Here is a 24,674-nt window from a genome sequence, read left to right on the forward strand (position 1 = left end):
AGTGAAATAAGATTCTGTAGTTAAATCCACTGTAGAATATATTTATTTATAAGATTTGAGGTTTTCACAGTGGTGACTATGAAGAATACCTTCTTCTGGGATATGGCGTAGTGTAGATCCTGTGTGAACCGACATTTTGGAGGAAGGTATTGCCTCCATCTTCAGGGTAGAAAAATCCAGTCTGCAGCCACCTGCTCATGCTGGTTCCTTGCTCACAATCTGCAGCCACCTGCTCACACTGGCTCCTCACTCAGTCTGAGGCCACCTGCTCATGCTGGTTCCTCACTCGCAGTCTGCAGCCACCTGCTCACTGGATCCTCACTTGAAGTCTGCAGCCACCTGCTCACACTGGCTCCTCACTCACAGTCTACAGCCACCTGCTCACACTGGCTCCTCACTCAGTCTGCAGCCACCTGCTCATGCTGGTTCCTCACTCACAGTCTGCAGCCACCTGCTCACACTGGCTCTTCACTCACAGTCTGCAGCCACCTGCTCATGCTGGTTCCTCACTTGCAGTCTTCAGCCACCTACTCACACTGGCTCCTCACTCAGTCTACAGCCACCTACTCACACTGGTTCCTCACTCACAGTCTGCAGCCACCTGCTCACGCTGGTTCCTCACTTGCAGTCTTCAGCCACCTACTCACACTGGCTCCTCACTCAGTCTACAGCCACCTACTCACACTGGTTCCTCACTCACAGTCTGCAGCAACCTGCTCACACTGGTTCCTCACTCACAGTCTGCAGCCACCTGCTCACACTGGCTCTTCACTCACAGTCTGCAGCCACCTGCTCATGCTGGTTCCTCACTTGCAGTCTTCAGCCACCTACTCACACTGGCTCCTCACTCAGTCTANGCTTTCTATGGCCTTTACCAAGCTCCCTATATCTTTAACAACCTTTGCAAGAGAAACATTTGGTTTGAAAATACCACATACATCAAATTTAGTTAACAGTTTTTCTTGAAGCATGGGACCAATTGCATTACCATGACTGCTCCCCAGTATTAAGATCTTATTTTTTTCTCTGTCATCACGTATCCACATATTCTCTTTCAGTCACTCATAGACTTGATTACTGGGGAACTTCCTCTTCATCAATGATTGGCCTTTTATCATCAACAGAAATATCATTTGGTGGCTTTGTTGGTGCTGCAGTCTTTTCTTCAGATGGAGACAGGATTGGTAGTGGGCCTGAACTATGCATCGACCCCCATTTTCCTTTTCCAGCTTCAGATGACGTCATTAAAATAGAATAGGAGCTTGTTGGATCACTTTCTTTGCTATGGTGAATTCCATATAGAAAGTATACCAACAAACCTGCAAAATAAACAAAATTATAACCTTTATTAATGTCACTATACAAAGTGAAGTAAGAAAAGTTTGTACACTTTTTATGTGCGTCTATCGTGTAATAACAGAAACCAAGCGGGTTGATACAGTGCTAATCCATTGGGCTTGCACTGGGAGGATATGCAATTTGAACCCCAGCCAAGGAGAAGCTATGCTGCCAAATGGTGTTCATGATTTTCCTCAGGGTCTCCAGGAGAGTGTCAAGATAGCAGCTTAAAATAGGTTGTGATCACTTCCACCCATATTCCTCAGTATTTATCACTTACAATTATTCTACTATATTTCATATGACATTATATAATCTCAGGCTATTCCCTATTAATAATAATTGAAATGAGGTTACATGCAATTTGCCCCTATATTATATGATGGGTTCCTGTGAAAATAGATTTAATAGAGAGACATTTCTTTGGGGATTTTAATTTGAGCTTATTTAAAACCCACAATGTTAGAAATTAATTAAACCAAATTCAGGGTACCGATATAAAATGTACCTACCAGAGTAAATAGTGTCATAACCTAGAAGAGCATGATATGTATATTTATTGCCTTGAAGACCTCAGATCTTATAAATGTAAAAAATAATATATTGTCTCTTGGTTTGGAATTTTCCAAGAAAAAATTAATCAATTATTATAACCCAAAACTCTCTGCAATTTAAATTTAGAAAATTTTGGAACTGAGTGAAACCAAGAAATCTGGCTTATTTGGTATGTAGAGGAGGAAGTTTTTGTGCACACTGGAATGTATTCTTAAAGCATGGAAAAAATGTAATGTTTCCCAGTTCTATGATTTATATTGGCATGTAAGCCAGAAAATGGCTGACCTTTAAGAGTCTACAGTTGGGTAAGTAAAGTAAACCAAAGCTGTCTCTGTGCTTAATTAGTTGAGCACTATGCCACGAAGACATATGGGGGAGTGGAGGTGTGAGGTTTCAGGTGACATCATTATCACCCAGGCCATGATGCTGGACAATGCAATGCCCCCCAGAAGGTGCTATGGAAGAAAAGCCAAGAGGTGAAGGAGAAGTGCCTGGTGAAACAGCAAATCATCTATCCATATCTGCAGTAATGGGGTCCCATTACCTGTGGCTAAACATTCTGCTGCAGTCCAAGTAACAGAGTCAGAAGCTGTGATACAGTGAGTACATAGAGATAGAACAGGTTAGAGAGACTACAGGCCAGATTGAAGAGCCACCTTTCAGTGCTGGTAAATTCTGTAGAATTAAATGCAATGTACAACCAAAGAGCCATGATCCTGGCTCATACAACATTACATGTAAGCTAGGAGCAGGGAACACTTGGTGCATGCCATACTATTGTAGCAGTGGCACTAGTGTGATTCCTCACCCTTGCTTCTGTTATTGCAAATGGTGAGAGTTGTTGGATATGGGAACTGACTGCTAAGTCACTGTAAGTGGATGTCATTAGTGGGATTTTTCAGGGGTAAATTTCTCCCCCAGTGATGTACACTAAAATGTGATCCAATGTTAGGGGTTCACTCTCATCCTGAGCCCTAGCCATTAAGGCAGTTCAAACCAGCATGAAGCAGGCCAAAAACAAGTTTTATCTTGCCATCTACTTCATGGTGTCTTCATGCTTAAGTTACTCTTCAGCACTGGAGATAGAGAAGACATTTCATCTGAAACATTGGTTGGCTTTCAAGGGACTAAATTGTGTTATATTCCAGAAGACAAAATCCATCAATTATTTCTCATGTTGTCTGAATTATTATCTATAAAATATTTCTATAATATATAATGTTAACACTATTTGTAATATTACACTAAGACAATAAGACATGTTTAAGTAGGCCATAGTAAGTGAAACCATGACATTTTGTTGCTTTTATTGGTGTTCATTCTTTGACGTACCTAATGCCATCCAGACAATGAAGCGAACCCATGTAAGGGCTTGCAAGTGAACCATTAACTCAACATTACAGAAGATGCTGAGTGCTGGAATCAATGGGACAAGCGGAACTTTGAACCGTAGGCCTACTGTGTTCTGCTGGTGAGCCACCATGATCAGCAAACCTAAACAACAAAATTTTGATTAAGCTTGTTTCTTATATAACATTACTGCAAGAATACAATCAACTTCCTGAAAGCTGAAATATGATTGTCGTGTTAGTTTAAGAAGCAGTTTCATAAACAAATACACAAAGGGTGATATAAAGTAAACTTTATGAATATATATTGTGATGTATTTGTGCTATGCAGGATACCCCCCCCCTTTTCCAGTGGTGACATAACGGCATCGGAGCAACTACCACTGCTATGGTAACAGGCCAGTAAACACTCCGTTGCCTCCTGCAGTGACGTAACAGGGGACACCACGGTTACTACGCAGCAATAAACAACTCTCGGCAGTGTTCCCCAGCAACGCCTGTAAACACGACGTTACACAACAGTAGTAGCTATCACGTAACTTTTTTCTGTGTTCTCAGTGCGGAAGCTACATAATGAGAGGATTACCAAAGTAACAAGTCAGTTGCAGTCTAGCAGCCGCCGGAGTGAATGGAAGCAGAAGTAAGTGTGATACTACAGATGGCAATAGTTGTGAAACTGTAAATTGTGTAAATGTAAGAGCGAATGTGCAATAAATTGGCTAGATCCAATATGGCATGAAGTTATACACCCAACACGTGACAATATTTAGGAGCTGGAATATCTCAGTATAGTGACTAGACTATGTGCTGAACAGCTGAAGAATTGGGTGCTTATTCCCACTAGGGTTGAGAGATCTCTTTCTCCATAGTGTCTCGACCAGTTCTGGGATGCATCCAGCTTCCAATCCCATTTGTACTGGGGGTAAAGCAGCTTGAATGTGAAGCTGACCACTTACATCCATCTAGTGCTGAGATAATGAATAGGTGGAGCTAGTCTTCACTAGGGGCACCTATTGATGGTGTTTTTGGATTGGATATTGGATTTATTGACCACTTATACACACAACTAAGAACTACAATCAATTACAGAGCCACCACTAATCTCCCCAATACACAAATCACCACAACACTCGCCAAGTGTTTTCAGCTTGGAATATAAATAAATGAATGAATCTACATGCCATAATAGTGTGTTACTTACTTAAGCACAGGAGTAAATTTATTTTTGCCTTTTAGCAGTGTTTTGAAAAGTTTTCCAGTACACATCAATTGTTTGATGGTGTGCATTCAAGTGCATACTGGCTGAAAAAGTACTGCCTTTTAGAATTTATTTACTTCCCTTCAAAATAGTTTCCATATGCTTCTATGTACTTAATCCACAATATTTTACAATAGTAAAAGGTGTGAAAATATGCTTAGTTTAATACTCTACTTATGATACCAATTATAATTATTACTTTTAGAAGAAATCATAAGAAGTTAATGGCAATAAATACAGTGAATAAAGCATGAGGTTAGTTCCAATTTCTGCTGTTCTTTCTTTGACAAAACTACTAAGGGCATTCCATATATAATGCCTCCTATTTTTTTGTGTTAATATGTAATGTCTGAGATGGATGTTGATGGTGTTGTAGTAAAGGTTGAACCTTCCCGCCAATCTACTGTTATTGTCGTGCGACAGATAGCGACAGCAGAGCAGTCTACCAAAATGGTGTCTGACATAGAAGTGCGTATGAAAGAGAAATGTGTTATTGAATTTCTCACTGCCGAACAAATTGTACCCATTGACATCCATCGACACTTGCTAAAGGTGTATAGAGACAATACAGTGGATGTCGGCACAGTGATTCGATGGGTAGTGCGTTTCAACAATGGCGAAAATGAAGTGCACTACAAGCCACGCCATGGGCGTCCCTGCTCAGCTGCCACTCCTCACAATGAACAGGGCCTCATCCGAACAGATCAGCAGATAACGACCAGGGACTGTCAATTCTGAATGCTACAAGACGACGCTGACTAAGCTGAAAGCCCGTATTTCCCAAGTCAGGCCAGAGAAGCAGACAACCTTTCGCTTGCAACACGATAACGCTAGGCCCCATACCAGTTTGGCGACCACCGCGCACATTGCAAAGTTTGGCTGGACTGTCCTACCACATCCACCTTATAGCCCCGGTTTAGCACCTTCAGACTTCCATCTCTTTGGGCCTATGAAAGACGGACTATGTGGGCAACATTTTCCAGACAACAACGCTGTCATTGCAGCTGTAAGAAAGTGGCTAGCCTCTGCTGGCGCAGACTTTTACGGGCGCAACATACAGGCTCTTGTTAATCGCTGGCAAAAGTGCATAACGAATGGTGATGATTATGTGGAAAAATAGCTGTAAGTAGCTTAAATCTTGCTCTATTTAACTGTGTTATTATGATTTCTGTATCTGTTGTAGTTTTCTTTAAAAAAAATAGGAGGCATTATATACGGAACACTGTAATAGTATAATGTGCAAATGCAATGTCCTATTGTGATAACCTTTTGTATTTGATGAAATTAACTGTTCTATATTGTGATGTGATTTGCAGAGCATGTAGATCTGTGAAACTGTTATAGTTACCTGTAGTTATCAGTTATAAGTGTTCAATAAATCCAATTAGCAATACAAATCCTGTGTCTAGTAACTAACACATGACAATATTATATGACTATTGGAGAAATATACTATATTTTTCAACCTGATACATTTGTCATGTCTAACCTACTTCCATTTATAAGGAGCATTTTTTTTTATTGCTAGTGGGGTGGGACTAAGTCCCTTGTACTGTGGCCACTTCTGGCCTATTTTACCAGCCCCAGGTGATAGGTGAGGGTAATTGTGGAGCAATTGGCGGAATGAAGATTGGCAGGGGAAGCCAAAGTACTCAGAGAAGACCTGCCCCGGCACCACTTTGTACACTAAAAATCCCACTTGACCAGACCTGGGATCGAACCTGGGCCATCGTGGTGGGAAGCCAGTGACTAACTGCTTGAGCTATGGTGCGACCCTATAAGGAATATTAGTATTATATTATCACCAAGTCTGTGTACATCCCTGTTTCCCTCTGAAATTTTTTCAACAATTTGATGGGTTTGCATGAAACATGGTGTGGATGTCTGGAGAAGCCCATGCCTTTGTATTTTATTTCTCTTTTATCAAAAAATAGCAACATAAGAACTGTGCGAACTTCTGAACTGGAAGTGATACTAGCTGCACTTCATGAGGGATACTGACATGATTGATGATAGAGTTTAAAAAATATACCTATTTTGTTATTGTCATATATTTATATAATACAGAAAATAAATAATTCCCACTCCTTCCCTTATTTTCCTGTTTCTCTTTACCTTTTACACACCTGGCCTTTTTCAATGTTGCAATTTTTCTGTCACTATCATCAGCTGCTTGTGATAGCTGAGAACTCATTGGCATATTGCATGCATATATTTTTGCTAAACACTATGAGATAAACTGTGAAGTGACACAAAACAAGTAATTGTACACAGTAACTGTAATAAAATAGCACCTGCACTCCAGTACCAAACAGATCCCATATTAACAGGATTACATAACATATTGTCCTCAGATTGCAGGTGCTGGAGGCAATATCTGGATGTGGGGGGTAGGTGTAAATATGTTGAATAAGTACTTGTAAACACACAACAAAAGATGGTCATCCAGCTTGAGAGTTGGATGTAGGGATAACAACCCCTCTCCTTAAAGCGGTAGCACATTATAAAACTTTACAAAAGTCCTCAGACTTGGACGTCATATTTGGGATGTACTAAACAATGGAAAGAGCATATGATATTGGTAATGGGAAAGTCTGGTAGAGGTCACGTAGGAGACATGACTATTGATAGGAGAATGATATTAAAATGCAGCTTGAAGAAATACAATAGGAGGTTTCTATAAGAAGCAAGAAATTTCTTTACTCAAGGCACTATCAAGTTTTCAAGAAATACCCTGCACTGTGTAAGTAATGTAAAGAGCACAAGAAATAAATGAGTGTACATACACCCTGCTAGGCAAATAATGAAGAATGCGGCCAGGAGGACTGTCCACCAGATACCAGTTCTCATTTCATCTGATGAAAACTGCAGCTGTATGCATAAGGCAGTACTAAAGCATGTGAAAACAAATACTGCTCCTGATACAGCTCCTCCACGTTCACAGTTGCCAACTAATGGACTGAGCCATCTGAAGCTTGGTTTCAGTCTCCCAGCCATCGCTAATTCCACAGTCTGTAAACCACAAAGTTAAATTATGCAATAAGATATATAGTGTATGAGGAACTGACTGACAGACTGATCCATTCATTGATTTTGTCATTGATCTGTTGATTCATTGATTGCAATATATACTGGTACTTAAGACAAGCCTTACTTCATTATTTCATACATGTATTATGAAATTTGCAAGTATGTAGAATTCTATTAATTAAATTTTATGGATTACTTTTGTTCAATTTTTTAACTTTTGTTTAGGAATCTGTGCAATACAGTTGAGTGCAGTGGAGTGAAATTATTTGGTGAGCAGTCAGTTAGTTAGAAAACTGCTGCAGTTTGGTCATTATGAGGTTTTGCTGTTGCAAGCTGGTAGCTGAGGCAAGGGGATAGTTTGGGTACCCAGAATAAGGGGAACATCCGCCGTTGAAAGACGTTACCAGGCAACAGCTGTTTAAGACAGCAGACTGAAAGACTTAGTGCATGCTGTAGTGAAGTGTAGAGTGTTCAGAACAGTGAAAATACTGTAACTACGTATATTTGTACAATACTTAGGATACCAAGTACCTAAAACATTGAAAAGTCAATCCAAACCTCATGTCTACTTAGTAACAAATGACAATGAATAGGAAAACATGTCACTATGTTACTTCTGCATTACAGAATTTTATTTTTTTGGCTTCCTTTTTATAAAGCAGATCTGGAACTGCATGAGAATTTTGTTGCTTCTGTCGATGCTTCATATTTGGGAGATGACGGGGGAAATATTAAAAGGAAATGACATAGATTCTTTATATTCAGACTTAGATAATAGGGAATTAGAGCCTCTATGGAAGCAGTTCAAACAAAGCAAAAGCCCAGATTCCCTAGAAGGAAAAGTAAATATCCCTATATCAGATAAATCATATGGCATGGAAGATAGAACACAGATCAAATCCTAATGTGGGATGACAACATTCTGAATTCCATTATTCATCATTGAGTACTCATAATGATCTTGCTTGTATTCCTGTTGATATGTATTGCAGCTGCTATATTTTGCTGGTGCAAATGTTTCGGGTATTGCTGTTGCTTTCTCTGTGGCTTCTATCAACCCAGAAGATGGACAGAGCTAAAAATTATGTGGCTACTAAGCCACCGGCAGTTTTAATTGAAGTTGAAACAGAAAAGGGACATGAAATAACAATTGATATAACCGAAGCTTGCAGTAGACTTCGAAGTTCTGTCTGGATCTTATAAACTATGGTATAGGATACAGACTTTGTCACATTACAGGACATGTAGCTGAAATACCCAAATATAATTAAAAAAAATGAAGAAAAGAAAAAGAATGACTATATGAATTTAGAAGTTTTATGAGCATGAGATTTATCATTGTTGTTACACAAATTCAGGCAGCTATAGCAATGAACTGAGAGTGTTAACATGTTGCATGGATATAAGTGATGTAGTAGGTAACAAATGAGCAAACAGTCTCTTGTTTTGATGTATCATGTCTATTCTGTGAGTATTGATAATATTTTGATGTGGATATATGCAGTCTGGCAATAAAGTTCGCAAAGTCATCCCTGAGTTCCGAAACTGTCCCCATGCTTCAGCTACCAGCTTCTAACAGCAACAACTCACAACAACTGGACTGCAGTCTCTAACACACTACCTCACCAACCAACTTTTCACTTACCTACACTGCACTGCACTAATTAACTAATTGTCCAGCTTATAAGAGCTCGGCACAGACCACACAGAGAACAGCATTCCTCTGTTACTGTCCAATTTTTGCTTAGCAGACCTCACAGAAAACACCATTCCTCTGCTACTTTTCATTGGTATATGTTATAAATCTGTTGCCTAGCACTATCATTGTTTACAGGGTCATTACTTAGCAACAGATCTACACGCTACAATTCTATACAAAGCAAATTTGTTTCTCAGTGGAAACACACTGAATAATAAATTGTTATAATTCCCTTTCTAGAAGAAAAACAAAAGGGAAACTTAAACATGGCTAGAGAATGAAGAACATTTTTGCCATGTTCACATGAGAAAATAGGAAACAGTACTTACGTCTGACTGAGGGGAGGCAAGCTCAGCCCCTGACTGTGAACTGTCATCAGTTACCACAGCTCCAACTCCAGTTGCAGCGGTTTCCTCTGTTGTTGGAGGACGATACCGGAGAATTATGACAGAAGCACTTACTATAGTGTAGGCCAAGAGAGTCCCAATAGACATGAACTCTACTAATTTCTCAAGATCAAACAATAGAGCAATGAGAGCACTGGAAATTCCTGATATTGCCAGATTAGTCAGTGGAACCTAGGGAAGAGGAAAAGATATTATTTAACCTAATAATTAATGTGCTGTCTTCATGGTTTTGAGATGTCCATATTTTGAATGTTGTGATGCTAATATATTCATCAGTGACAGAGTAATTTTTTTTATTTTATCTTAAGTGTGTTCACAGACAGCAGAGAAGTAGTTTTATGTAAAACTGTTCACAGAATTTTCAATTCACATTTCACATATATTGGTATACTTCATTAAGAATGTCTATATTCTTGCTGCAATGCTTGAATGAATTGAAAGGTTTAAAATGTTATGATGTGCAAGTCTGCTTGACCGTGTCTCACAGTGTTGTCGCTTGCAGATTTACTTATACTTCTTCAACCCTGAAGATGGGGGCGATACGTTCCTCCAAAACGTCGGTTAACACCACATATGCACGGTGCCAAATCCCAAAAGACTGCTTTCTTCATAGTCACCGCCGTGAAAGCCTCAAATCTTACAAGTGTAATAGTTTTAGGGTGATTTTGTGAGAGGAATTTTATTTTCCCTTTTTCATGCTGATATAATTCATATTTTACCCAAAATTATTAAAAAATGAGGTCATAGTACAAAAATTCATTTGCAATATATGCATGTATATATTATGATCTATAATTTGTATATGAAACATTTTCCAGTGTGTTGTATGTTAAAAAAAGGCTCTATGCAAAAAATGAACTTCAAATACTTTAAATGTAACAAACTGGAGTTCACTTTTCCACCCAGGTTTCTCTCATGCCTCCATGATCAAAACTGTATTCAGCATGTATTAACAAAGGAAGTCAGATATGATTGTAGCTAACCTGTGTCTTTTGATTAATGGATCCCAAGAAGCTGAAGAGGAGTCCATCGGAAGCCATGGCATACATGCATCGGGGGAGTGAGAAGAGAGAGCCAAAGAGTGTTGTGGTCATTCCACATAGTGCGCCTATAGATACCACATATTTTGCCCAATTGAGACCAATACTGGAGAATGCTTCTGGCAAAGCAGCACTTGCACTGATGGTCCAGTAAGGCACCATCAATGTTAAGGCTGCACTCACAAGGATATACCCAAGTGTGACCACAGACATGGACACAATTGTTGCAACAGGAATTGACCCTGCTGGATTGCGAGCTTCCTCACCAGAGGTAGCTGGAACACATGAATCCTTCATCATATTCTTGAGTCTTTCACAATGGTTTGTTGAAAATCATGTTTTCATTAATTTGGTGATAACATAGTGAGTAATCGGGCATGCTGAAATACATGATACTATATACAATTTGCCTCATTTTCAAACAGGCTTGTAAACAGGATGTTTAGAAATTAGCTGAGACTGACCGCAGTAACTCAGGCTTTCATTATTTCTTTGAATTCACCTAAACCGCTTCCTCCTTCACACCATTCGTAATTATTATTAAATACACTAACAGACAATCAGTTTTTTAATATATCATGTATTGCAGATTTTGAAATTAAAATTTGATTATCCTATAATACTCTCATAGTTTCCAAAATGCTTGTCTCTCCAAACATTGCTCAAAAAGCTGATTGCTTATTATATTAATGCACTCTTCTACTCTGAAGATAGAGGCAGTGAGTTTTTCCAAATTGTTGATGCTCATCAATCAAACTATGCAAAATCACATACCAGAAGAAGAAAATCTTTATATTCACTACAGCTAGAACCTCAAATCTCATATTCAGTTCTATTTGGTATTTTCATAGAAGTTACCACCAAACTGATATTCTTATTTAAATTATTTTTTTTTCTTATTAGCAACAAATGTGAAAGTATAATTATGATTATTTAGTAGAGTCTGAAAGAATGTTTTTCCTTTAACTTCAGATTACATGTTGTACAATGAAGATATTTCTTCTCTGTATGTTACCCAAAAGTGAAACTAAGAAAAATAAAAATGTATAAATATCCAGTAACAATTATGGGACATTTATGGTTTGTAGTTTAAAAAAATGATAGCTATGATCTCTATTAAGAAACAATGCAATAAATTCAAATAATTTTTCCTTGGCACTACAGCCCCAGTGGGCCTAGGCCTACCTCCATGAACTTCTCCATTCACTTCGGTTTTTCTAGATCTTACACATTTGGTAGGACTCCTTGGGCAGGTGATCAGCTCATCACAAGGCCTCTACCTGTACACAAACAGAAAAACGCACACACACAAACTAAACATCCATGCTCTGAGCGGGATTCGAACCCACGATCCCCCTTTTTCCAAGCGAACGAAGACAGTACATGAAATTCAAATAATATTGATACTTAAATTTGTTCCTCTTCAGTTTAAACTTTCAAAATTGAAATGCAACTAGATTTGAACAAATGTGATATTCAGTGGGTTTCTTCTATAAGTGAACATAAAGATATAATAGAACTTAACCATTTTACTCACCTATGCTGTCAAATCCAACAAATGCATAAAAGCATGTTGCTGCTCCTGCTACAACCCCTGAGAAACCAAATGGGAGGAACCCCTTGCCCACTGTCCAGTTCTCAATGTGAGCATAATAAAAGCCACCACAAATAACAAGCATCATAACACTGAGGTTAATTATGGTAAATAGACTATTGAAAATAGCTGATCCCTTCACTCCAACACCAAGAAGACAGGCATAGACAAGACAGACTGCAAATGCAAGGAAGTCTGGATATCGTCCCAACAGTTGCTCGTGCATTTCACCAACTGTAGAAACAGTGGCATTACTGATTGCAAATCCCACCAGTGAATCCACATAGCCACTCCATGCACGAGCCACTGAGGCAGCTCCTGGAATTAAAGAAATACAAAAAACACTGAATTTTCTAGAATAAAAATTATGTCTGTCGCATAAGAATGTACTCAATTAAGTTGATGTTAAAAACATCAATTAAATTTTTAACACAAGAGAGTTCATATGGAGAGGTTCAATCTCAAGAAATTAAAGTAGATAGAACAGAGCAGTATCATATTGAAATCTCAAATAGGTTTGTGGCTTTGGAAAACTTAGACATTGAGATGGGTATTAATAGAGTTTGGAAAACTTTTAGAGAGAATATCAACATTTCTGCCAAAGAGAGTCTAGGTTATTATGAACTGAAGAAGCATAAGCCATATTTTGATGATGGACGCTCAAAATTATTAGACCAAAGGAACCAAAAATATTTGCAGTGGTTACAGGACCCAAGTAAAATAAATGGGGATAATGTGAAAAATATAAGATGTGAAACCAGGTAGCATTTAAGGAATACAAGAGGGAATATCTGAAAGACAAACTTAATAAGATTGCAGTGAACAGAAAGAACAAGGAAGTATAGAGAAATAAATTATTTTAGGAGGGGTCACCACCCTAGAAGTAACTTAGTGAAGGGTGAGAATGGTGACCTGCTTGCAGATTTCCACAACATTTGAAGACGTGGAAGAACTTCTCTCAGTTACTGAATGTACATAGGGTCAGTGGTGTTAGGCAGATAGAAATACAGCTGAGCCATTAGTACCCTTTTGAAGTTGAAATTGCTGTTGCGAAGTTGAAATGGTATAAATCGCTGAGTAGTAATCAAATTCTGGCAGAACTGATTCAAGCAGGAGGTGAAATATTACGTTCTAAGACCCATAAGCTAATTAATTTTATTTGGAATAAGGAAAAATTGCCTGATCAGTGGAAGGAGTCTAATATTGTACTAGTTCACAAGAAGGTTTATAAAACTGAGTGAAGTAATTATCATGGGATATCACTGCTATCAACTTCATACAAAATGTTATCTAATATTCTTCTCTCAAGGTTAAGTCCGTACATAGATAAAATTATTGGGGATCATCAATGTGGGTTTCAACGTAACAGATTAACTACTTACGAGATCTTTTGCATTCATCAGATACTGGAAAAAAAAAATGAGAGTACAATGACACAGTACATGAGCTATTCATAGACTTCAAGAAAGACTATGATTCAGTTAGGAGGGAAGTATTGTACAATATTCTGATAGAGTTTGGGGTACCCATGAAACTAGTTAATTTGATTAAAATGTGTTTAAACGAAACGTATGTTAAAGTCCTTATAGCTAAACATTTGTCTGATAATTTCCCTATCCAGAATGGTCTAAGACAAGGAGATGCTTTATTGCCACTCCTTCTCAACTTTGCTTTAGAATATGCCATTAGGAAAGTCCAGGAAAACCAGGTCGGACTGAAATGAAATGGGACACGTCAGCTGTTGGTTTATGCTGATAATGTGAATCTACTGGGTTCATAGAAACCATAAAGAAAGACACACAAGCTTTAATTGACTCTAGTAAGGAGGTTGATCAAGGAGTAAACACAGGTAAAGCTAAATATATTTTGCTGTCACATCACCAGAATGCATGGTAAAATTATGACACAAAGCTAGGTAACAGATGTTTTGAAAATGTATAACAGTTCAGAAATTTGGGAATGACTATAACAAATCAAAACCTCGTTCAGGAGAAAATTAAGAGGAGATTGAATTCAGATAATGCTTGCTATCATTTAGTCCAGAACCTTCTCTCTTCTTGTCTGCTGTCTAAAAACATAAAAATCAGAATATACAGAACTATAATTTTGCCTGTGGTTCTGTATGGCTGTGAAACTTGGTCTCTGACATTAAGGGAGGAACCTAGACTGAGGGTGTTTGAGAACATGGTATTGAGGAGAACATTTGAACTGAAGAGAGATGAAGTGACGGGGGTTGGAGAGAACTACATAATGAGGAAATTCATAACTTGTACTCTTCTCCAAGTATAATTAGAATGATCAAGTCAAGGATGATGAGATGAGTGGGGCATGTAACATGAATGGGTGGAGAAGAGGAATGCAGATAGGGTATTGTTGGGAAAGCAAAAAGACCAAGACGTAGGTGGGTGGACAATATTAAAATGGATCTTAGAGAGATAGGATGGGATGGTATGGATGGGATTGTTCTGGCTCAGGAGATGCTCTTGTGAACATGATAATGAACCTTCACGTTCCATAATCACTGGAAAGTTCTTGAGTAGCTGGCGGCTTCTCAAGAAGGGCTCATCTCCATCAGTGAGAGAGTGATTATGTTACAGATTGCTGGTCATGAGTTTCACAATAAATGAATCCAACTCAAATAACAGAAAGAAAAATTTCTGTTATTCTGAACAAGAAATATACTAAGTTGCATGATTCTAATTAAATGTCTTCTGGTGAAATTAATTTACTGGTGGTAATGATTATTGTAATAAGTATATTTGTTGAATGTCTGTGTAAATAATTTACCAGTACTGACTTTTGTTATTGAATTGAATTGAATTTATTTACATTCTATAAATCCTAAGTAGGTTAGTACCTTTGGATACAGAACACGTCAAAAGGTTACATACATAAGTACAGGCAATTTTAGCTTANATCAGAATTTAATTTGAATTTATCTTTGTTGTAAACAACAAATAAGAGAAGCGATAATATGTATTGCGATTGAAGAGGTAGAATTTTTAATTTCTTAAATAATTCTCTACATGAATCTCTACTTCTACATCCTGTAATGATTCTAATTATATTCTTTTGTATTTTAAAAATTATTACACTATGTGAAGAGTTCCCCCAAAATATTAATCCATAGTTCATAATAGAATGAAAGTAGGCATGGTAAACCATCTTCAGTGTTTCCTGTGACATAAAAGGCTTAATTGATCTCATCGCATAGCAAGCTGCATTTAATTTAGGTATAATTTGTTCAATATGTATTTTCCAAGACAGTGTACTGTCTACATATACTGTTCCCTTACAATTGAGGATAGAGAATGACTGCTAAATACATATTAAGATTAATATTTTAGTATGTTACAATATGGACATCACTTTATTCACTATGTTTATCCTGACATTATGCTGAATTTCTGCAAAAGGGTGGAATTATCTTCTAGAGTTTCCTTTAAACTGTATAACTTGTTTATAACTACAGTTATACCAAATACATGGCTCTTGCCCACATCAACAAAAGCCAATACTTCATTACTTTCCTGCAGTAAATCTATAAATATTTGCAGATTTAGTCATTATGTTTAAAATATTTCAAAGTACAGTGTCTTGTTTTTTTCTAACTTATATAACAATGCTATCATTTGCACATGTCATTAAACCTCGAGTGTCAAGTCCCAGAAACTCCAGTTTGCCTGACAAAAAATGACTGCAGGCCTATCTTATGTCTTCATTATTAAGCATGGTTTTCAGCATCTTCTTTTGTTGGTTATTTAACAATTGTGTCAGTATCTCAGACTATGTTATGTCTAATGGTAAGTTGATTAATGAATGATGTGTTCAAAAAGATGTGACAGGAAATAACCATAGCCTAATCAAGATACTATTCTGGAGTTTTCCTGGAGAAGCTGAGGCAAACATGAGAGACCTCAGCCAGGATGTCCAGTGTCCCAACTGAGACTGAAACCAAATATCTCCCAAATAAAACTGTTACTGCTAGACAGTCTCTTTGTTGTTTTTTTTTTCAGTATTATAAAAAAAAATATTATGATGTACTGGATACATAACTTGCAATAGACACAGATAAATATATACAATACATATATTCTCACATGTTAGTGTGGATCTTGACGAGTGTTTTGGATTGGATATTTGATTTATTGAACACTAGAGAACATGCTAAGCATTTTCCAACCCACATTGTCTTCACTGGTTGTTGCTTGGTAATGGCTTGCTTCCAGGCTCAAATCCTCTTTCAATGATGGCTCTCTTCCAACTGCCTGCCTTCCCTACAACTGACTGATGATCATTTCACACTAACTTCCTAGTTGTAATCCTAGCCACCTGACTATTAACTGAGCACTCTTGCAAATGACTGGTTGCCCCAAACTGTCCCAGTTATAACATATCAGCGCGTACCGCACAGAAAACACCATTCCTCTGTTGCTGTTCAATGGATGTCACTCAAATGTTGCTTATCAAGAATCTGCTGCTTTTAAATGGACATTGTTCTGTGGGGTTTTATGTAGTTTTGTCATTACTTCAATGACAACCCACTTCTTCGGAACAGTTTGTTGGTCCTGAAAAGGACCATGGTTGCTGAGATGCTTGACCGGTGAGGTAGCGTGGCGCGCACCGGTAGGGAGAGAGGTTAGTTGCAGTGATTTGACTGGCCACAGCGCGGCCTTTGCTGGAGGTTGCTTGATCGCCGTGCGGCAGGTGAGTTGAAGTTGCGTGGTCACGCTGCGCGGTCGTAGGAGTGATGAGGCAGTGGCTATGCCAGATGCCAAGTGAGTCGGACAAGGACACGACCACCGGCGAGTCCAGGCGAAGTGCCCCAGTGAGTCGGATGGCCGAGGCAGTCGTGCCTGGCGCAGCCTGCCGATGCCTCCGAAGACCGAGTGCTGGCGACGAAGCCTGCTGGCTGATGTTGCTTGAGTGTGGCTTGATCGTAGACTGAAGTCAGACTGATGCTGCCGGTTTGTGGCTGCTCCTTTTTATACACTACTCGGTGGGCGGAGCGAAACTTGAAATTGAGGAGAAAGAATTTGCAGGGTGCTGATTGGCTAGCGCGCGTGATGATGTAGATGTGGGGCTAGCAGCGAGCGCAGTATAAATGCGAACGTTTGGAGCAATTTGATTGGTTGGTTAGCACACATGATGGTGAAAAGTGATGTGAAGAGTGTGCGTTGCAGAAAATGCGTGATAATGTGGGATGTTCCCACAGTTCCATTGTTTGTTTCACAGCTGTTGTCTAGAAACGAATGTTGTTCCAGAGATGTTTGCTAGTAATGGCTGTTTCTCTGGCTCCACAATTCTTGCTTTGAGCAAATATACCATAGTTTATATATATATAATTTTAGAGGGAAAACGTCTAGTGTGGCAGTCAGTCAGAAGACTGAAAAGGAAAAACTGAAGATAACACTGAGTTAGGTCTTTTGATGACAGGTGTGAGAATGAGAGGTGGATGCTAGGCTTTAATATTAGAGAATTTGAAACTTAATTTTTCCTACCAGGAAAAGTTATCTATGTAATAAAATGTAATCTTTACCTATCATATGTTCCAATATAATGTTCCAACCAATTACAAAAGCCCAGAACTCTCCTACGCTGATGTATGTATAAACATATGCAGATCCTGCTTTAGGAATCCGAGTTCCAAACTCAGCATAACAAAGAGCAGCCAGCAGGGACGTTATTCCCGCAAGAAGGAAGGATAGAACAATGCCAGGACCTGCAATCTCCTTCGCCACAGTTCCTGTGAGGACATATATTCCAGCACCTACCATGTGGCCCACACCTGAAAGATGGACACCATAATGCAACACATATATATTAAAAATATTTGCTTATGATACTGATATAAACTTTAACCCATATAAATATCGCAGATATTTTTGGAAGGAAAACGTAATATATTAATTCAATATACATAGCATGTGTATTATAACCGCCTCACCTTACATTAATAACTTCTAAGTTACAAATTTGAAAATAACTGCACATGCAGTTTCTTAAATTTACTGATTTCCATTTGGGCTAGGAAAAGTATGAACTAATTGCCATGCAATAGTTCTTATCACTCATCCTTTATACTCAGAATTGAAAGTAATCAGTTTGAATCTCAGCTGGGGAACAAATTATCCTAACTGGATCTGTGCTGTTTCATTGTTAACTACTTCCTCCATAATCCTTGCAAACTCATCATTTATAACCATTCTGTAATTATTCATTTTATATTATTAAACTTCGTTAGTTGACATAATGTTGTTCTGTAATCTAAGAGATTAAATTAAATGAAACAGACAAGATTTGATCAAGTTTCCACAATACATTCAATGTTTTCACAGTATTGAACAGCTGACTGGCATTTGAAACAGACATCTGTTTGACTGAATATGCATCAGCTGGGAAACAAGTCTCTAAATTTCATAAACTTACCGGAATAATTCTTTAAATTCATATGTAGGGTAAAAAAAGTTTGATTCGTTCCTGCATTTAACTAATGAAGCACTAAGCAATGAAGACATATGGAGGTGTGGATTTATAGACTGATATTTTCTTGACCTCAGCACTAGTAGGAGGTGAATTGTCAGCTTCACACCCCGGCTGTTTTACTTCAGAGAAAAGTGCCATGAGTACCCATTAGATATGAGGCTGGGTGAGCCCCAGAGCCAGTCTGGATGAAATGGAGAAGTGAATATTCAAACTATGACCCCATAGTCCTCAAGCCTGTAGCCAGCCATTACGCTGACTGCACTATCATAGGAGTATGTTATTAAAAAAAAGTTAAAGCAACAAAATGTACACCTATGGTAAATGCAAAATTACCTTATTAATCATCATTGAAAAAGCTGTTTGCCTCTTCTTCCTTCAAAAGTAATTCTTCAGATTTCATTTATCATAAGGGTTGTTAAATTCGTCTAATGTTAACTTCTTTCAAAATATAATCATTAGCATTAAAAGCTGGCTGTCTATAAACTCCATGAATATTCCAAGACACTTTTCCATTGGTTTAACATTCATTTAATATTCTAAGAATAGAGGAATTCCAGATCTTCCTGATTATTATAATAAACTCATTCTTGTATTAATATAAATTAATTTTTGCTTGCAATAAATTAAATTCATAAAATAATTCTACTGATTCACAAATTGCCATATGGACATGACCATCTTCTCGCACTTCCTTTATATTTAGTTGAACTTCTTTTTGACTCTGCATATTCATTAAATAGACATGTTATTTTCTGTTTGGAATAAACTTATATTTGAATTGAAACCCCTCTCTCTACTACTCTACTGCAACTGCAGGCAGTTATATGGAACAAGTCGAAGACTCGCAATAAATTTAGATGCCAGTTAAGTTAGAAACCATCTTCAATGTAACAATATTATAGGCAAATAAATGAAAACAGTTAACACAATTGAAAACTTAAAAAATGACGATTTAAAAAATTATAGTTTGTTTAGAACTCTAATACCAGATGTCAATTAATGGGTACTGAATAATTTTCTTCAGCTAAAAACATGGAAATAGCAATTTTATAAGTCAATAGCGTTAACAAATATAAAATTCTAATGTTATATTTTAGCGTCCTGTTGCACTGATTTAAGTCCATGATTTATTTAAACCGTCTTGCAGTGCATACACTCATCTATCTCCTTCTCTCACTCGCACTACATGTTTCGGCATAAAAATGCCATCTTCTGGTGCTTACTCAATCCACGCCAAACTAGTTCATTGCATGCAATCATGCATTGCATGCAATCATTGCATAAATCATGGAATAAAATTCTATTTTCAGTAATTTTTATGGGGGAGGGGTGTTAGTACAGGTCCCGCTGCCTGCTTAATTTCATTTTTGTTTTGAAGCACATAGAAATATGAAAGAAAATTTCTTATTTAAGATGGCCACATTCTTTATTATATTTCATGTTTCTTTAACAGTATGGGAACAGTCCTTTGAATGGTACGTTCCAAAACTGGAATTGTGATAGATATAACACATTGTAACGTGCATAGCTAGGCAGCGGCACCTGAAACACCTTCTCACTCAAGGTCAGCAACAATAGGACAAATGTTTATAACTCATTGCTAGGTAACAATCAGCGCACCAATGGGCTGGCTAGATAGCTATCACGTGACTTGTTTTCAATGTGGCCTGTGCCAGGCAACAATAGAGGGGCTGTTTTCTGTTCATGGTCCATGCCGAGATAATATGACAGAATGTGGGAATGGGAATTGACTTGAAACTCGTGTGGAGGCGGGGTTGAATACCTCCACCGTGACCCTGTGAGTTGTAGGAGACGACGAAAAGGGAAGTCTCAAAACTGAGACAGTAATATATGGTCACGATTGCCAAGGAACTCGAACCCGAGGAAGACTACGCCGGCAAGTGCCAGCAGCATATACAAGAGACAGACCAGTCCTCTCGTCAGAAAGAGCGCCCCACAAAAACAAGACCGTAACTGTCAAATAGCAATAAATATCCTGGTCATGAGCACCAGATGGGGATCGACACCAAGACTTACTAACTGACTGACTGACTGCCTGACCGTCAGTCGCAATGTGACTATGACTTTGACTTCGACTTTGAATTGACTGCACTTGAATTCCGGAGTTCCAAGGGAACAGCAGTGTGACAAGAAGAAAAATTAGAAGACTAGTGTGTGACGTTATATGTGCTATACATCGTAGTTACAGTAATCTTGAGAGTGTAAAAACTGATTGTAATTATGACTAGAAAAGATCCAGTAAAGCGATTCACCAATCCAAGCCCGCGATTATTGAAACGAAGATTTATTTTACAGAGCCATTCGATAAAAATGGAAAACATGGAATTCCTGAAAACCATCCTGGCCGAAATAACCGCCAGCATGCAAGCTAACGTAGAAAAGGCGGACGCCAATACAAAAGCAGTGCAAGAAAAGGCTGGCGCAACTCTGAAGGAACTAAAAGAAGATATATAGGCCAAACAAGCCAAGACGGATGTAAATCTAAAGGACATAAGAGAAGAGATCAAATCTGGACAAGCGTAAATGAGATCCATATTTAATTCCTGGATAGCAAACATGAGGGATGATCGAAAAGAGAGGACGGTCCTAAGAAGATGCAGCAAAATCCAGGAGAAAAGGAGGCCGTCGTGGAGCGGCAGGAGATTCCTAACCAAAAGTCCGCAATTCACTCCTTGACGACATGCCGAAGGGGGCACGCGATATCGTAGCTGGTTGAGGCATTATGCTACACGTACAAGCTGGTAGGTCGCGGGTTCAAGTTCCAATGAGATAATTAGATTTTTTCAATTGACCTAATCCTTCCAGCTGCATTATGGTCCTGGGTTGGACTCGGCCTCTAACAGAAATGAGCACCAGGAATATTTTTGGAATGTTCTTGGAGGTAAAGGACGGCCGACGCGTAGGGCTGACAACCTAGCCGCCATCTATTAGCCGATTGTCTAGAAAATGTGGAACCTCAACATCTCACAGCCCTACGGGCCTCCACGGCCTGTTACAGGGATAACTTTACTTTACTTTATACTTTATAATCTTTAATACATTTCATGATTTTTTAATAATATGGTGACAGTCTTTTGAATGGTCCATTCGAAAGTCGGAATTGTGATAGATGTAACATGTTTACTGAATTGATATCTGGGGCAAAAAAATGTGAATTTCAGTTTAAGATTAAACTATCATTGCAGGCCTTAAAGGAGATCTCGATATATTGGCAATTACATGCTTAAAAGTCGTTGTAAGTGTACATTGCTCTTACATACCAAGAAGTGTGATATCGAAAGTATTAAGGCAACGATTGAGTGGTGTTTCCATGACGTCAGCACCCAGCTTCTTCGTGCGGTTCATCTTGGAGCTAAGGTCAGTCACTACATGACCTAAAATCATCCTCCTGGAACTTGGCATGGTTAGGATTTTGCTTCTAGCTACCTGAGAAAGAGAATACTAAAAGTTATATTATAATAGCGTGAATATTGTTTAAGGGTTATATACAGACCTAGACGTGGGCAATAACCATTTCAACTCGGAAGAAATTTTGAAACTTTCGTAATCGGTTAAAACAGAATTTTTTTTTAAAGCCGTGTTTTGAGAACAAAAACGGAACTTTTTCTGCACATTGGATGATTTCATAGAATCAGTTATTTTAATCTGGTTATTTAACAACGTGTTCTCCAAATATAATTACAATGATCAAGACAAGGAGGATGAGGTGGGCAGGGCATGTAGCACGAATGGGGGAGAAGAGGAATGCATATAGGATATTTGTGGGAAAGCCAGAAGGAAAGAGACCACTGGGAAGACCAATGCGTAAGTGGGTGGACAATATTAAAATGGATCTTAGAGAGATAGAATGGAATGATATGGGTTGGATTGATGTGGCTTAGGATAGGGACCAGTGCAGGGCTCTTTTGAACACGGTAATGAACCTTCGGGTTCCATAAACTGCTGGGAAAATCTTGAGTAGTCGAGGAATTGGCGGTTCCTCAAGAAGGGCTTAGCTCCATGAGTAAGTAAGTAAGTATCTAAGTAAATATTTGACAACGCATCCAGTAGCGAGACTCTATAGCTTCGATGAGGTAATGATTAACAAATACGGAACAGCTGGTGGCATACGTAACTAAGGTAGACGTAAGAATAGACTAGTTCACAGCCTTGATCACCTTGTACACACACATGTTTACATATGAACAACAGTTCCACATAAACCGCAAAAACTGATTAATATTTTATGGTCTCTAGGTCGACCATATGTTAATATTCAGTGGCAATTTCTGTGGCTGGTTTTTAATAATTGTAGAGTCCCGTTATAGATCTGTAGCCTACATTAAATGATAATGAATCGCACAAGTTCACACTAATCTTAAAAATCGTTTAGCTGAAACAATCACATTTCTATAAAAGCGGGTAACTATCACTTCGTAAGACACTTTGTGGATATCTGCTTAGTGTCAATACAAATAATTATTGAAATCTGTGTACTACCTAACGTATGGATATGTAGATGGTACTGAAATAATTACTCCTAAAGAAACGTGTACGTTGCTGTAATTTAATAAAACAAACATTTATACTGTTTCCATCGCCATTTCCAACATAAAACACTTGACACATATGTGAAAGGTCTTGCACTTACGGCTTCTTTGAAAACCAGAACTGAAAGTCACTCTTCTGCCTAAGTGAAAGATTAACTTAAAGAAAATCTTGTCTTATATGCTACCATGAGAAGCATGATGCACACTAACTTGTACTTCTTTTCTCTTATTACGCAAGCCTGGGCCGGGTAGCTATGTGCTATATACAAGTACATGACAGAGAAGTTCCGATCGATTGACAGAGCGTGGTGCGGGTGAATTGCAGGAGAAAGGGGCACGCTAGCGTTTTATGTCACGTCAGTCCTCGCATCCACATTCTTCAGTTGTTCGAAACGAAGAAAAATTCAGTACAGAAAACGTTATAATAAGTTTATTAGCTGTGATTGGGTATCTTCTCACGCACGCTACAGGAAAAACATTGCTGTGCATAAAAAATATGGAATAAAAAGCAGTAATACTGGGGTAACAGATTTCAGATTTTTTAAATGTAATGCCATAAATCTCTTTCGCGTGTTCTATATGTGATGAGATTAATAAAATATCGGTTTATAGAGCAGACGGGTATCTATGTGTCCTCTCCAGTCAGGACTGGCGCAAGCCTAAGTGCGATAAGTAGTTCCGTCCCCCATTCAGAGCAGAGCAACGTCCTCAGAACTTCTTCACAATTGATAAAAAGACGTTTCGTATAAAGTGACGAAAATCGTCGTCTTTTTTTTCTTAATTCGTAAAATAGCTTTTATACAGTGTTTTAACGTAGGTTTATATTACTGCCAATAAATTACTCAAAAATCAGCAGAAAATGTTTCTCAGTTAAGGAAGAGGACTTTTATAAACTGTACCACCTATGTCACCACTTGGTTCGTTGTTCTAGAGCGGGCATGTCCAACTTCAAACAGGTTGTGATCGGCTTTTTAGTGTCAAAACTTCCAGTAATCTACCAGCCCATCTATCGTCGTACCTATCTTTAAGCAAAAGTATTGGTAAAAATAACATGACACATGATGTTTGTTGTAAAAGCAACATACATTGAAAGTACAGACTTACCTTGTTCGTTAGTGAGAAGACTGGGCCTGCATTTCATCCACCAGCTGTTGGAAGTCAGGTGAGTATTGGGTGAGGGCCAGTTTCGGGCAGTCCTGGAGATGTTCATCTTCATGTTGGAACGTTGTTTACTCTTTGTCATTTTTAGGTAAGAAAACGCAGATTCACGCAAATAAGTTGAACCGCAACAGGAGTGTACAAGTTCACTGCATCTTCTTAAGTTGGGAAATTTGTGTCTAGGCACTAACTTCCAAAAAGATTCTTGTC

General features: G+C 38.3%; 1 protein-coding gene across 1 annotated transcript; it reads right to left on the minus strand.

The window, feature by feature from the left end:
- Window positions 1-863: 863 nt before the first annotated feature.
- Window positions 864-23,603, minus strand: LOC111873909 (cationic amino acid transporter 4). Its single transcript, XM_023868991.2, has 9 exons — window positions 23,408-23,603; window positions 22,038-22,203; window positions 17,810-18,058; window positions 12,214-12,588; window positions 10,620-10,951; window positions 9,559-9,807; window positions 7,287-7,512; window positions 3,226-3,387; window positions 864-1,319 (listed from the first exon to the last, which is right to left on the minus strand). Exons 2-9 carry the CDS (start codon window positions 22,177-22,179, stop codon window positions 1,075-1,077), a joined length of 1,980 nt encoding a protein of 659 aa, XP_023724759.1. The 5' UTR covers window positions 22,180-22,203; window positions 23,408-23,603; the 3' UTR covers window positions 864-1,074.
- Between the last annotated feature and the right edge of the window lie 1,071 nt (window positions 23,604-24,674).

Source organism: Cryptotermes secundus, unplaced genomic scaffold, assembly GCF_002891405.2.
Source record: "Cryptotermes secundus unplaced genomic scaffold, Csec_1.0 scaffold597, whole genome shotgun sequence".
Lineage (NCBI taxonomy): Eukaryota > Metazoa > Arthropoda > Insecta > Blattodea > Kalotermitidae > Cryptotermes > Cryptotermes secundus.